This window comes from Rosa rugosa, chromosome 2, assembly GCF_958449725.1.
Source record: "Rosa rugosa chromosome 2, drRosRugo1.1, whole genome shotgun sequence".
In the NCBI taxonomy this organism is placed as follows: domain Eukaryota; kingdom Viridiplantae; phylum Streptophyta; class Magnoliopsida; order Rosales; family Rosaceae; genus Rosa; species Rosa rugosa.
The window spans coordinates 19,513,927-19,530,146 of record NC_084821.1 but is presented as its reverse complement, the minus strand read 5'-3'; the positions used below and the strand labels follow the sequence as shown (position 1 = coordinate 19,530,146).

The 16,220-nt window shown below is 38.4% G+C and overlaps 1 protein-coding gene and 3 long non-coding RNA genes across 6 annotated transcripts; 2 read left to right on the top strand and 2 right to left on the bottom strand.

Moving 5' to 3' along the window:
* Positions 1–4,137: 4,137 nt before the first annotated feature.
* On the bottom strand, positions 4,138–6,062 carry LOC133734227 (uncharacterized). 2 transcript variants are annotated; one of them, XR_009858154.1, is made up of 5 exons: positions 6,004–6,062; positions 5,497–5,591; positions 4,961–5,050; positions 4,621–4,668; positions 4,138–4,536 (listed from the first exon to the last, which is right to left on the bottom strand). It is a non-coding gene; the product is annotated as an uncharacterized LOC133734227 (long non-coding RNA). The 2 variants fall into 2 exon arrangements; XR_009858153.1 differs by having other exon boundaries at positions 4,155–4,668.
* Positions 6,063–6,163: 101 nt separating this feature from the next.
* LOC133730505 (uncharacterized) lies at positions 6,164–13,207 on the bottom strand. The gene is made up of 6 exons (XM_062158083.1): positions 12,877–13,207; positions 12,672–12,771; positions 12,373–12,423; positions 12,197–12,254; positions 6,460–6,516; positions 6,164–6,250 (listed from the first exon to the last, which is right to left on the bottom strand). Exons 1-6 carry the CDS (start codon positions 12,908–12,910, stop codon positions 6,164–6,166), a joined length of 387 nt encoding a protein of 128 aa, XP_062014067.1. The 5' UTR covers positions 12,911–13,207.
* Positions 9,328–10,286, top strand: LOC133728200 (uncharacterized). Its single transcript, XR_009855683.1, has 4 exons — positions 9,328–9,383; positions 9,474–9,566; positions 9,905–9,945; positions 10,149–10,286. It is a non-coding gene; the product is annotated as an uncharacterized LOC133728200 (long non-coding RNA).
* On the top strand, positions 10,869–12,062 carry LOC133730596 (uncharacterized). 2 transcript variants are annotated; one of them, XR_009856662.1, is made up of 3 exons: positions 10,869–11,157; positions 11,274–11,403; positions 11,606–12,062. It is a non-coding gene; the product is annotated as an uncharacterized LOC133730596 (long non-coding RNA). The 2 variants fall into 2 exon arrangements; XR_009856661.1 differs by having other exon boundaries at positions 11,271–11,403.
* Positions 13,208–16,220: the final 3,013 nt, after the last annotated feature.

The window sequence follows — 16,220 nt, the reverse complement described above, 5'->3', positions numbered from 1 at the left end:
GACATGTGGAACACGGAAATCGGAGTTCGTATGAAGAAGTTATGGCCTTCGGAAAAAGTTTCCATTTTGGTATATATGGGATTTTTCCGGAAATTATTTCAGAAATTCCAACTTTCCATTTTCGGAAATCTTTCTCTCTCCCCGAGCCAGATCGGTTTCTCCCCTTCGCCGGCAGATTTCTCCGCCGTCCAGCCACCATAGGCCGCGATTCTTCTCATGATCTCTTCGCCTCAATCCCCTCTTGAGGTTTGTGGAAGAATTGGAGCATGAAACGAGCTGTGGAGGGCGGTGCAAGACCTGGAAGTTTGGCGGCGGCGCTGCGTTGAACCCAAATAGGAACTTCTGATTCCGGCCACCTCAAGCGGTTATTCTTGGGGGCTTTTGAATCCCAGAGGACGTAGATGCTTCCCTCCAAGCGGCTTGCAACGATTCAACCTGTAGAGCTCGAATTTGGAAGATTGGGAATCTAGGGTTCATCGGTTTTCAAAACTTGCGAGGTAAATTTCGGCCAAATGGCTTTGATTTAGTCTTTGTTGTAGTTGGGAAAGTTGTAATTGGAGTTGAGATGAAGATCTTTTGTTTAGGAAGTTTCGTCAAATTTTGAATTTGGATGGGCAGCGGCGCTGCCACTGTGGTGGTGTTTTCCGGCTGCTTTCGGCCACCCCAGGGACAGTTTCTATTCCTGATTTCGATCTACTCGTCGATACGAGCGTTTCGATATATAGTTTGTAATTTTTGGAAGTCGTATGAGCAAGTTATGAATTTTCAAAGTTTAGGGTTTTCGGTTCGATCGATGTTCGATCCGTGAGGATTTGGTCGTCCGATCTACTTGTAGTTTTGATTTATTGATCGTAGAAATGTTCCGAAGACGTTAGATGGTCTCAGATGAGGATCCGACTGTTGGATCGTCGTGTAATTGTGTTTTGTGAATTATGTGATTTGTGTTGTATTGAGTGTGACCTTGATGTGATTAGGTGATTGACAAAATTGTGTGAGCGGAGTTTGGACGATTTGTGCTTGTCTTGGTTTATGTGAAGACGCAGCAGGATATGGAGGTGAGTAAATCTCACGTGGTTCATTTACGAACGGATTTAATTATTACTCGGAATTACTTGTTTAATTGTTAAATCATTTTCGAAACAAATTATTTGTTTTAAAATATATGAACTTGATCGACAACTGTTCATGGGTAGGTTAAAACAATGTTTTGATATAAAATGATTTTCGAGAAGTATAATTTATAAAACTATAGTTAGTATTAGTAGTCATTCCTGCGTGAATGACTACGTATATATATATTTACGTGGAATATATGTATCTGGATGGTGTGGCATTGTGATATGTTTATATTTGATGATTATATTGTTGAAAGAGTGATTTGAAGTTGTGATGTGACATTTGTGAGTCGTGTGGGATTTCCTTAAATGTCTTGTTCTGAGGGCCAAGTGGTCTGAAGTCCGAAGGTTACAATGGTAATCTGGGTTTTGTTCTGAGGGCCGAAAGGTCTGAAGTCCGAAGGTTACAGTGGTAAACCTGGGTTTTTTTTCTGAGAGCCGAATGGTCCGAAGTCCGAAGGTTACAGTGGTAACCTGGGTGCAATGATATCGTAAGGCTGAACCTCGGCCGAGGTGACAGGTTACGATTCAGTTGGTGCAAAGATGTCGTAAGGCTGAACCTCGATGGAGGTGACAGGTTACGATTTAGTTAGAGCTCTAGTCTGTTGCAAGCGTACTGTCATGATGGTAACAGGGTTACTGCATCATGAGTGCGTATCTGTGTATGCGTACCGTCATGGTGGTAACGATGTTACTGCATCATGAGTACTTAGTTTTCGAAGAATGTTGTTGATGTTCTTTCTTTAGTGTTTACGTGAGATTTGGATTTCTATGAATTCTATTGTTTGAATTAAATGTAATTTCCTGAACTAAGTTATATGCAGGGATTACTGCCTTTTGTATTGTTTGTTTTAATGTAATCTCCTGAACTAAACTATGTAGGGATTACTATGGTTTCTTTGTTTGATTTTTAAGTAATCTCCTGAACTAAATTTCTATGAAGGGATTACTATGAATTCTTTTGTTTGTTTTCATGTGATCTCCTTAACTAAGTTTCTATACAGGGATTACTGATTTTGCTTAATTCTTATTGTGGGTACAGTTGTGGGTTGTGATATGTAGTGATTGGAAAATGAGTTGGGATGACATGATTTTGGCAACCGCGTTATGTTGTGGGAAATGAGTATGATTTCCTGGTTGTGCCATTGAGGCAAAGGAATGGTGATCTGATAGATTGTGGGGACGTAAAATGTTTAAAATATTGGGAGTTATTTGTATGATTGGAGATTGTGGGAAATAAAATAAAATGAATTGAGAGACAGAGCATGTGAGTTTTTAGTTGGGTTGAAATTATTGAACATGTTATTGTTTAATTGGAACTTGACGTTTTTGTTGTGATAATTGCATATTGTTTTTGTTAGGCTAAGATGGTGAAAGCATGTATTTTGTGGAATTAAATATTGTTGCTTTAATTCTTCTCATGAGTTGAGAAATTATAAGCATGCGTGATGTGAGTCACTTTATTTGAGTTTACTCATACGGGCTTAAAAAGCTTACCGGGTTTGTTGTTTACAATCCCGGTGCACTATTCCATGGTGTAGGGGTTATTGTGCAGGTCAGTGTAATCATCATCGAAGCTGAGGTTTTGTTGATGTCATAGCTTGGACGTAGTATGGTATTTTGGTTCTAGTCTTCCGCTGTGTTGTGAGTGTGGAGGGTGCGTTTACTTATAGAATTGTTATTTTGTTTAATTTGTAAACACTTGGTGATGTGATATTTGACTCTAGAGAACGAGTCGGTGTTGACATTGTGAGTTCAGTTTGTTTGTTGCATAGTTTAAATGAAAAATTTTCTACGTGTCTTCTTGTGATTGTTTGTTCTCGTGTTTCGGATTTGAATTCCTTTATTCAAAATTCGGGGCGTGACAATTACTGTGCAGAAACTCTCTACACTCCTATGAGCCAACGGATTCCATGTGAAAACGTAAATAGGAACAGAAAAGAGTTCCTTTGCACTACCTCTAATGATTGCGAACAAAGGCGCATCTTAGAGAAACTTATGTGTCTCTCTAGTGGATTTTATGTCACTACTATTCTAGCTATTAAATCCAATAAAGTTATGAGACAAGATATCTCGGATTTAGAGTCATATTGGCTTTGCCACGATAGGATATGTCATCTTAGTCATGATATGATGATCCGTATACTAAAGACTTCACATGGACATTCATTCTTTTGAGCGAAATGAAGCAAGAATCAAAGGTTGATTCCTAGATTAAGTGTGACTGCCATCGTTGCCTCTGGCGCAGTCCATATTCATGACACCATGGATGGAGTCCTACATGATGATGGCACCCCAGGTGATGCTGCAATCACCAACTTTGCTTCCAATAGTGTTTCAGATGCTCATACCCAACCAAAATCCTCATTGGTTGCATCTAAGGCCCATTGCTCATTCTGCAAAGCCTGTTCCTTATAGAAATTAGGACCGAGACCGTCCAACGCAAATGATATGAAAATACTCATTCCGTTCTTATATAGAATCTGAGGGGATTCTGTAGACCGATTCAACCAACTTGCGAACGTTTAAATATTTCATGATGTTGGTTGACAAGAAAACACTCTGGTCACGTGTTGTGCCATTGTCTACTTGTAATGCTGCTTATACTACACTCTTAGCACATATCGTATGGCAACAAGCTCACTCCCCGGATCATCCCATTCAGTCAATTTGACTTGACCATGCTAGAGAGTTTACATCGAAGACTTTCTATGCCTATTGCATATCATTGGGACTGATGTTGGACATCATATTCCCCTGTACACACCCAAATGGTCTCGCGAAAACGACTGCGATGGTATCCCGGACATTGATAATGCACACCAATCTCCCTAGATCACTACACCAAAAAGGATCTTTTACGGCCCACAATGTGTGCCGTAAAAGGGTATTTAAGGCGCACAAAGGCAGGCTGTAAATGCCGGAGCCGTAAAAGACGTACCTCATTTATGACACACTAAAATGCGCTGTTAAAATGCATCCAAGAACGCCGTGACAGTGATATCGGAAATGTCACTCATGTTATTTACGACACATGTTGCACGTCGTAAAAGACTTGATTGCGTTCCCATTTAAGGCGTATAATGTGTGCCGTAAAAGTGTGATTGAGTTCCCATTTAAGGCGCAGCTTGCACGCCGTAAACAAGGTTTTTTTTAATAAAAAAAAAATTATATTTCTACCAATTTCACATTTGTATCACCATATCCATATGACAAATTAGATGTAAGAGAAACATTTCAATCAGATTATCATTATAAGTAATTTCATTTACAAAATGACAATTAAAAATGTACAAGTAGCAGTACTCATTACATCAATCAATCAAACTCTAACTCTATAAGTTCAATTCACATATCAGTTTCATTTCAGCAAACAGATCAAGGACTACCACCCTCCCTGCAGGAACATAATGTAAAGTGTCTGGAAAGAAGTATGTTCCATTGTTAATGACAACAGATAAATAAAAGGGAACAATATACCCAAAACAAAAATTGTAAATATAACCTTCATTTGTGCAGGCCTCCAAAATGGATCATGTGAAAATAACCACCCCTGCAGAATTAGTCATTAGCATACCAAAACATAGTAAAGTCCAGTAACTTTCCAGCAACTCTACAAGTAACTAACACATAAGGAAGTCATCATAATCAAGGTCAAAAGTGAAAAATACTTGTAGCACAAATTCTAGATAGTTGAAATTAATTAACTCTAGCAATGACCAATAATTTATAGCTTGCCAATATGTTCAATTGATGGCTTGAAACTAGTGAGACTATCAAAGAGGAGTTAAAATACGCCAGTTATACAATAGTACAACTGAATACAATACTTGCATGAGAGTTACCTGTTGATGTTGAGGAAGACATTGTATGGTATCCACTACTGGTGACTTGAATGTCTTTGACAAAGCAACAGCCATGTGATCAATTCTCTCCTGCATCTAGTGGCAAAACTTGTAAGCGAAAATATAATGTGAACAATGACATGGGGGTGTATGCATTATCAGACTTCTAGCGCTTTTGAGTTTCTTAGTACTAATAATACCCTGGAGTTAGAGTGAAGCAAATCTAGGTCTGAAATTTGCAAACTAATCATAAAACTTTAGTACAAATAAAAGCATTTTACTAGTTCCATCTAACACTTCAGTACACTCTAATCATACATTCTCCAACTTTCATTGAGAAACTAATCGAAGCTTTAAGTTGCCTTTAAATTTAGTTACTGACATATCAAACTAGGATATTAACAAGTTTAGTTTACACATCAATGGAATCTGTGCCAGTGCACCTTGCATGTCTGAAGAGTATAGCAACAAGAATTTTTTAACCAGAAAAAAATAAAGTGGGTAATAAGCAAGAATTGAGATCATGCTATACTTACGTGTAGCACAAATTGTTGGTGAGAATCTGCAAGGCATCTGCACTGAACTTGTTCTCATTAAAAAGAACATGATAGTGGGTTGGGTGACTGGTTCTCTACACAAACAGAACATATTCACATTAACTGTAAAGCACAATTGTAATCGACTAGGTCCTAAAGATTTATCCTTTATCCTTTCTCTTTCATCCTTTATCCTTTATCCTTTATCCTTATATAACTCAATCAATGCATCCAGCTTTTCCAATAATTCAATACAGTAATCTTTGGATTTAGCAATATGTGTTCCAAAAAACCAACGTATCATATATGTTCCAGCTACATGGTATTGATTTTCATTATCCGAGGAAACCAAAAATGCAGGATCTTTGTACTTGTAATTGTAAATGCATGCGGATTCTTGTAGCAATATTAACTGTATCCACTCATATATATTTTGTCCAAGACATGAGAAAGTAGATGAATCACAGGATATTCCAAAACTGAAATAAAGTATTGGGTTTAGCTTACCTGGACTGCACTCCTGGGGCTTTTGACTTTTGGTGTACTTGTCCTCTTATGTTTTCTTGTACAATGATGGTCATACAGAAAATAAAATTCAGTATTGAGAAACGTATGTCTAAAGGTGAAAATGAAGATTGAGCATATAGCTTCACAGAAGTCACCAGGTTCATACCTCAAACATGATTGTGCTTCTTGATTTCCTTTTAATAGTTCTTCCATTACCGGTTTCAACTTCATATTCATCCCAAATTACCTGCAATGCTTGAAGTAAGTCTCAGGTAGTTGATGGGATAAAGCAAAAGTTAATCTCAGGTTGTTGATGGGATAAGGCAAGAATTTAATTGAATCTTAATAAGCAACATTAAACCCTTATTAATACTATTGCCACTAGCAAAAACATTCATATTAATAATCTTTTTTCAACTACAGAAGTTGCTCTAAACCTAAAGTTGCATTATTTACCTTGAACTCGATAAGTTCATCCAAAAGATTTTTGTTCCATACAAATCGAGGGTCAGCCTGAAAATGCATAAAGGAAACTGGAAGTTCAAAAATTCTGACCAATCGTAGTAGTCACATATTATGATACCTAACATGGATTACTTTCAATAGTCTTTCAGGGAATAATCAATTCACAGTCAACTCACACTACAAAAAAGAATTGTTTTAGCTTCACCAATTTGCGTCGGCCTTCAATTGCCGTCGCCAATGCCTCCTCTTTTGCGACGGCAAAAACTGAGGGGTCGCGATTGTGCAAAATATTTGCGACGGTAACAACTGCCGTCGCCACTGGGCGTGGCAAACTCAATGGTTTACTTCGGCAAAGAGTTAGCCGTAGTAAAATACTAAGAGTTTGCGACTGTAAAAGACATGCCGTCGCGTTTCTTCAATTCTTCCCGTGGTATGAAAACCATGACAGTCGCCCTCTGCTCAAAAAGAAAAAAAAAACTCTCTCAAAATGGAGGCCGATCTCTTCGTCTCTCTTGTCCTCCCGACCTCTCCGTCATCGCAAATCCCATCTTCCGCCAAATCCCATCTCTCCGTCATCGCAAACTCTCCGCCTCTCCGCGGCTCCGCCCTCTCTCTGCTTCTCGTTTCGATTCAAACCCAGAAATCTCCGCCTCTGGACCCTCTCGACCTCTCCTTTGAAGTTCTTTCGATTCAAACCCAGAACTCTCCGCCTCTGGACCTCTCCTTTGAAGTTCGATTCGAATCAAACCCAGAAAATCTCGTATCAATTCATTTGATTCATGTCCTCGTACTCTCTTTTTGGTCAGTGCTGCTGCTCAGATCTTTGTTTGACTCATGAAGATGCTAGTAATACGTTTCTTTTTTCTGGGTTTTTTGTGTTTTTTTGTCCCCTTTATACCAGTTTGATATCCAAAGACTTAATCTTTTTGATTCAATTCTAGATTCAGGATTTGTTTTTCTTGATTCTGCTTGGTGGGTGTTGTGAATTGGAATACCCTTTTGGTATTTTTGCTTGAGCACCCGGTTGTTTATGGATTCTCTAATAGTTTTACTAATTTTATGTGCTCTTTTTGATGTTGGTTGTTTTAGGCTGATGGAGAAGGAGAGACGTGAGGAGCTCTCAGATGAGTGAAGCCTCAGCTCTGGGTATGTGCTTTTTTTTTGTTGGTAAAGCTTTCTTTTATTTTTTTTCGTTTCCTGCTTTGTAATGCATCAAAATTTTTGAATTTGTTTATGTCTGCCATGTATACCTGGAAGCAACTAGAATAAGGTGTGTTTACTTGATTTCCCTTATTGCATAACCTTAGTAATATGAAGTCATAAGGTTGGTCAGTTGATTTACACACAAATAAGAGGGTATGACTTGTTATTAATTTATTTTGAATATACCTTCTGTGCAATCTGTATGAAAGTAGTAATCTGGAAGTAGTTTGAACCGGCATGGAAATCTTTAAGAGAAACTATTCTGGAAACCAACCAAATCTGAGAGCTTTGATGCTTCAAAAATATTAGATATTATCTTAGTTGAGTTTGCAGATATTGAATTGGGGATTAAAGTTTTGAGTTGAGAAAAAGTTCATGGCCGGTGATGTGAATTGAGAAACCTATACCTGCTAAGCTGGTTTCTTTTCGGTTCCCTTGCAGATAGTAGGCAAATTAAGAAAATGCCCTTGCTAAGCTGGTTTCTTTTCAGTTCCCAATGCATATTCTAAACTGTAAAGATGGCCCATAGACATATTTTTAATTAGCCATTAAGAAATTAATTAGTCAATGATCCCAGGATGACTTAAATTGGTCGTTGTTTTTTGTAGCATCAGAAGAAACAAAACCACTTCAATACATCAGTTTATTAATAAATCGTTTCTGATATAAACATCTAAAGTAAAACCCAAACTGATGTAGTTAGGATAACCTCCTTAATTTGGGATATAGTAACATTCTGATTGTTTAATCAAAGTTCATTTGCAGGCATGATGTTTCTGAGCTGGAGCAAAAGCTTAAGAACAATCAAAGATACTCTCAAGTCTTCAACAAAAGGTTGATGATTTGGCATCAAAGGTTTGTTTCTTTTTCCTTACATATATCTTCTTGCTTTGGACAGTAATCATCCTATGGTTATCCACTATTTGCTACTTTTCAAATCGTAGTGCTGCTGTTTATTAGTGTTATTCTGTAATTATTGTGGTAGTTGAGGCTGTTGCTTATTTAGATTGCTGCCCTAAATAGCTTTCCTTAGTTCATTAATCCAGTGGACATCTTGCCCATTGCTCTGTAGTCTGTTCTAGTTTAGTTTCTCCACGGAAATTTTGTTTCCTAACACAAAGAGAGAAGAAAAGAACGCTTGGTTTATTCTCAGTTCTCCTATATGTACTGAATTATACTTTTTAATTGTTATGCAGTTGTGCTACTCCTTTTTGTTTGCATCATACTCACCAGTTCCGGTTCCTTTTTATGTCATGAAAATGGGTGACAAGAATGCTTTGGCTCTTTCTTCTCTCCCAATAGACATGTTGTTCTCATCTCATCAGTTTAAAGTCACTCAATTTCGTTGAATTAAAGATACAAGCTGCAATTTTAGTTGGAAAAAAAAAATTCTTTATAGTTTCTCAAGTTATAATTTACAGTAGTCATATTAAGTATAACCACCCAGATGCAAACTAGTCATTATTGCTGAGCAAATCATATAACTCTAGTCAGTCCCTTCTAAAGCCACTTTTTTTTCTTTTCTTCTTTTCTGAAGCATCTCTAAAGAAATTAAAACTTATATATCCTTATTTTTGCATATCCAATATTATCCATCATTTTAACTGAGAGAGGTGGTTACATGGACCATTGAAGCTATGTGACGCACCAGGAATAAGGAATAAGAGGTGCCTACGGGTGTATGTCAATAAGGATATAGGCATTGAAAAAGGGTAAAGCTATGTGACACCTCCCACTCTCTTATATAACAACCTTCTCAGCTCTATCAATCTAATTACTCCCTATATATGTTGTATCTGCAGGAACATCTACAATCATTTTGTAAGTGATGCAACTGGAGGAGCAATTGTTATGCAAACAGAGATAGGTACTCCAGCTGATCCCTTCCCAGCAAGGTTTGTTTACTTATTTCTTTTAAAATAATGCACAGATATAAGGTGCAATACTTTTCTCTAATTTAATTCAATACCCTCTCTCTACCAGCATTGCATAATTGGTTCTTAGAGAAAGTGAAAAAGGTTGTTTCGTGCTCTTGTGTTGTTGTAAAAGTGTCACAAGGCATTGTGATTGCTAGAGGTATGAGTTCATTTCTCTTCTTCCTCGTCTGGCTCAACCGGCATAAAAAAAAGATAGAAATTTACAAATGAGACTTTGCTTGGATTAAATTCTAACTTTGAAGTGCTTTGTTGAATTTCATTCTAATATCCTTTTGCCATTTTACTTTCCTCTGCAGGTCCATTTGGAACTGTATACCATGGTCTGTGGGATGGATCAGTATGTTGTCTTGTTCTTTCTCTAGTTAACTTCAAATTTAAGTGGATGTGCTATTGTGCTACGACCCTTTTTCCAGTACATGATGTTTTCAATTAGTCAATGAAGACAAAAAGTAGAGTTCAAATTTCAAGTACCCAGAAAAGAATGCTTCTAAACTGTCTCGCTATACATTAATATAGTGTTTTCATGCTATTGTAATGTAGGTACTTCTACGCATCAATTTTAGCTTCATGAGTATTAAAAACTGAAAAGACATGCTAAGCAGCAGCTTGAGTTTCTTCAGGTGTTTCCTCTTTGTCATCAGTCTATTTACATGTTCCTTGCTCATGATGCTCCTCTAGGTAACTACTACTACAATTGTCTTTTTGTTTTGATGATTTGGGTTTTGTATTTGATCTTTTTGGTAACTTTTTCAGTTTTATAGATAAACTACATTTAGGTGGTTCCAGACTTCCAGTGTTATTACAGATAAATTCTTCAGTATTTGATCTTTTTGGTATCTACTCCTGAGGGGTTTAGGCTTATATAAAATGCTCAAATTTTACTAATACATAGCATAGAAAGAGATAGGTATAAAAGCTATCATAGCATCATTTCACTAATACATCCCATCAGCCAAATTTTAATGAGTTTGCTTGAGTTGATTGTTAGAGAACCAGCAGATTGAAATATAGAACCAAAGTAGTTTAATGATTATTTTTCCTTCTCTCTCCATACATTTACCTTTACTGCAATCTGAGATTAATGGCATGCATAACTTTATTCAAGAAAATATATGTTAGTAGTACTGCTATAACTATTGATGATTATTATTACTTTGAGTTTCTCATTGCAAACCCTTCTTTTTATATTAAATACCAGCTTATCACTATTTCCTCAAATATTTGGTAGACTCTATATCCCAAATAGACCAGTGCAAAAAAGTAATGTTCTTTCTCATTCCTTTTCAGTTATGTGTTGATGGTTAACAGCTTACACCCTAAATTAAAAGTTGTTAGCTATTTTGTACTCAGTAAGTGAATAACCTAAATTAACCATCATATCTTGCTTATTTTGAAACTTACTCAGACTTTCAATGACACTATTTTTAAAAGTTTTAGGCTCAGCTTTCCAGGTCAGTATATTTCTGACATTTGTTGTTTGCTTTTGTACAGTATGCTGAAGGTTTTTAATCGAGCTGAGGCGTTTGACGACCATACCTCCAATACTAAGGTACATTAAGTTCATTCCTTGGCAAGTAATTCTGCGGTTCTTCAAAATTGAAACCCGAATTTCCCAACTGATTGAATTTTGATTTTTTTGTTATTTTCTGATGATTGATCAAGTAGTTTGATTATGGTGGTTCTTCTTCTTCCAAGGCTTTTCCGAACCCAAAGCATTCTTGATTATGATCTGTATACTTACAAATTCGGAACAATATTGGGCTGCGATCCAAGACCCAGAGGGATGTCATTAAAGGTATACACTCTCAATTTGTTTACTGAGTAAATTGATCACAGTAGGCTTAGTTGATGATAAACTGCCTAGAATATTATTTATCGGTAATAAAAATACCCGCAGCAAAGCGCGGGCTGTCTATCTAGTAAATATACATTTACAGTTCATCATACTCTTCTGATTCACATTTTCTACAAGTCTAATTCTCTGGTTGATTATCCAGGTTTGACGAATCTGTGAATGTCAAGCAGCTTGAGAACATATTGTGATCCATGTCAACTTCCACTATCGGATAGCCTATCCGCAGCAAAGCGCGGGCACGCTTTCTAGTTTTCTTTTGTTCTTTGGTTGATGATAAGTGTTATTCAATTGATCAAACATGTTTATCAGCTATATATGTATTTGAATCTGGTATTCATGTTTTGGTGCATTTTATATAAAATTTATTATTTGGCTTCTTCTGCTCCAAAGATAAAAATCTGGTATGCAAAATTGCATGCCAGGTTTTTTTTTTATCAATGATATGCACTTTGCGACGGCATTGTTGCCGTCGCCAAAGACCTGACTGCAAAATTGTAGATGGCGTAGCCATTGCTCTTTGCGACGGCATAAATACCGTCGCCAAAATTCATGCGACAGCGTAATTGCCGTCGCAAATAGCAATGGCGACGCCACCAACGACATCGGCGACATTGCCGTCGCCTAGCCGTCGCCGTTGGTCTTTTGCGACGGCAATTTGGCTTTCGGCGACGGCATTGCGCCGTGGCAAATTGAATTTTTTTTTGTAGTGTCATAATTCCGAGTTTCCACCAACCTGCTTCCATATTGGTTTGGCCATCCAACCTTCAATCAACTTGCGTCTTCTCTGAAAGCTGGTAGAAAAACACATATGATTAGCAAAACTTCTTAGCTTTACACCAAGCTAAAATTAGATATGCAGGAGTCAATAATTGATCTATAAGTGCACAAGTTACAATTATTTTGACTTACAGAGAGTCTTCTAATATTGACCGAGAAAGTGAGAAATGAGAAGCATGCTTTCTGAAAACATATTCAGTAAAACAGAAGAAAAATTCAATTTGACAATCAAAACAGCACAACAAGAATAAAAATCCATGATTCAACTTACAAAAAAAAAATAATAAGGACGAGAATGACAACAAATCTGACGGAGCTAGTGGATTAATAAAAAATGGAGATCAAATATGAGTCAGTTCCAACTTTGTAATGGGTCTATGGCAGAACGAAAACCCAGAAATAGATTCAGATTCTAAGAAAAAGTCACATACCCAAAAGCCTCTCTTTTGAAATTGGTAATATTGCTAAGTGCAGCTCGATAATTGAGCCCCATCTCCTTCACAAACTTAGCGGCCCCAATCATAACTGGATCTGAAATTAAGAAGAACAAACGACAACGATGATAACTGAGCAAGGTTAAATCAAAACAAACCGACGAAAACAAGATTGAAGAAAAGAGTAACAGCAGAGATGGACCTGGAGGGAAAGGAGGAAGCTCCGGCTGAGACATGTGTGAAGGAAGAAGGTAGAGAAAACGAATCTGAAGCAGTTGACATTTTGCGGTCCCGATCCGGCTCTAAGCAAAATGCAGATCTCAAAGAGGCGGTAGAGGGGACCACCGAGACCTTGGCCTGAAGGTTTTGGACGGTGAGCTTAACCCAGTCCTTGGCGGTCACCTTGGCGATCTCGAATTGTCGATGATGAAGAGAAAACTGAGAGGCCAGTGAAGAAAGAGAGAGCGAGAGGAAGAGAGAGAAACTGAAATGAGATAGGACTGTGGAAGTGAGGCAGTGAGAAACGAGGGCTCGAGGCTGTGTTATGAAATGAAAAAAAATAAAAATGAAAAGTGTAGAGGGAAAAGATGGAGGGAAATAAAAACTTTAGTGAAAATTTTTGCGCCTTTTACTTTTACGGCACACATCAATGCATGCCATAAAAGACTAAATGAACAATGACATTAACGGCGTGCATTAGATACACGCCGTAAAAGACCACATCAGAAAGGGTATTAACGGCCTGCGTAAAAATGCGCCGTAAATGTGTGTCTATTAAGGCACACACTAGATGCACGCCGTAGAAGACCATATCGGTGAGGGTATTAACGGCCTGCGTAAAAATGCGCAGTAAATGTGTGTCTATTACGGCACGCATTAGATGCACGCCGTAAAAGACCATATCAGAAAGGGTATTAACGGCCTGCGTGAAAATGCGCCGTAAATGTGTGCCTATTACGGCACGCATTAATGCACGCCGTAAAATGTGCGAGGTAAAAGAGTCATTTTCTTATAGTGGATCCGCTTGGGGTGATGCAATACCACATGCATCTATACTAATTTGTCTACGACCCACCGTTACTCAATCTATCTCTACATCACAGCTAGTGACTGGGTACCAGTATCTTTTACTTACGCATATTTGAGTGTGCCATTTATGTGCATATTGCATCGCCACAATGCACTAAGATGGGTCCTCACAGATGAATTGGCAAATACGTTGGATTTGAGACTCCAACAATCGTTCGCCACTTAATACACTTGCTAAGCGATCTCTTAATCGCTATATTTGCGGATTATCATTTTGATGAGATAGTCTTCTCGTCGTTAGGGGGAGATAAGAACACGGATGTTCAACAGGAACGACATGAATTGTCGTGGTCTGTCCCTACTATGTCTCATCTCCCCACTAAAGTGACGAGATCACACATATCTATTATAAACATGCCTGCAAGAATGGACATCCCTACGAGAGGACGTAGTGCCATCCTACACGGAGGTAGGCATGGCACCAACACCATAGAGAGTGGCACTCTAGCGTTATAGGCTATGGCCCTAGCTAGGATACATGGGAGGCTCGTGGATTTGAATGATACTTTGACACAACTCAATCCTTTGATCATCGATATTCAAAATTCGTCTCATGAGAATGTTCCGGATTAAGGTTATCATTGGGGGACGCCTCAACGTCAGAACCTACTCTTGAGAATATAGAGCTCTCTGAAAATTACACTAGTGTACATGAGATGTGGGATAAAAACTCCATCATGATTGATGATGTATTCGCGTATTTCATTGTGCATGAGTTTATTGAGTGCGATGATATCGAACCATGCTCCATTGATGAATGATGAATGCCAACGTAGAGAAATTTGGCCTAAATGGAAAGATGTGATCCATGTTAAGTTAGATTCTCTAACGAAGAGGAAGATTTTTCGAGCCAGTGATTCCGACACCTCCTAGCATAAAACATGTTGTCTAATAGGTCTTCATTAGAAAGCGTGATAAGAAAATGAGATGGTAGTCTCGCCTTATGGCGCAAGGCTTCTCACAAATGCCTTGGAATTGACTACGAGGAGACATATTCTCCTATAATGGATGTCATTGCACTCCACTACTCTATCAGTTTGATAGTTTCCGAATAACTGAACATGCAGTTTATGAATGCGGTCACTATATATCTTTATGGGGATCTAGATACGGAATACAGGGCCGGCCTTGCCCATGGGCAACGTTGGCGACAGCCCAGGGCCGAAGATTGATGGGGGCATGTGGTGACCCGAGAGGGGGGTCCCGCAGCGCCGCGACCCCGAGCCAATGAGAAATCAACATGTCACGCATGACATCCCGATGACTCATCAACCCGAAACCGCAAGGCCTTTTGGGTTTAGTTGGTTGGTTCACAAAACATTTTCTTGGACAAGTCATTCTAGCAACCAAACAGCACATTTTCAAAAGCGGAATTCGAAATGGGTTAAGAGTTTTGGGCTTGCGATCGGAGCCCAATTTGGAAAATAAAACAGATCACTAAGTAACTACAAGTATGGGAGACGCGCCCCAGGGTTACGAGTCTCCCGAAATTTTTGTAAACGAGTAGGAAATAAATAAATAAATAAATAAATAAATAAATAAGTAACTAAACAAGTGATTTCAAAACCCAACAAGGACCAAAACGTTCTTTTAAATAAGTCAAAGAAGAATGTGCCAAGCTGAGCCATATGCCTCCTTCGTACGCTCCCCGACCACATGCTCAAAACCTGCACACTATAGTAGGGGTGAGCTTTCGTCCTCGCATGCCCAGTAGGGGCCGACCCAACCATGCTAGGTTTGAAAAATAATATACTTAAAAATATTACTACATAATATTGTGCACGTTTATCAAAAAAAATGCTTTAAGAAAAGTGGCAACCACAAACATTTGTTTTCTTTCATAAAACATATGCAGTATGCTTCACATACTTGGAGCTCCGAGATACTTACCTGCCGGCTGAAGTAAAATAAATCAGTGACCGATCTGGTTCGTCCTGAGTATGAGAACCAGCCAACTACTCTGTAGTCCTTGTGACTACAAGTAGCGAAAGTATCCATTTCCTGGCTCTGAGTCTCCTATGACTGGTTCACTGTCTGTATTTGCCTTCCCTTGACAAACATAGGAGCACAGCCCCCTCCGGAGGTTCACGGTTATCGACACCGTGGGATCTCTAGGAATCTACGCGTCTAGGTCCCATTCACTTTCAGGTCACAAACACAAACATATAGAAGGTACAGTATCTCAACATGCAAGTCTAGCCTCAGTTTTCGCAATTAGCAATTATCAGTTCTGAAAACACACGTATCACGAGGCATCGACTAATGAACAACCAAAACATACTTGCAGGCAACATAATATTATACTAGAGCATTCCACATATCTTGAAAAGCCACTAACAAGGAAGGGACAGCTCACCCTACCTGGAATTGGAGTGCTTGCCCACATTCGGGTTCGTTCCCGACTTTCGATACTTCATCCAATCCCAAATGCACACGCACGAGTCCTTTATAATAAAA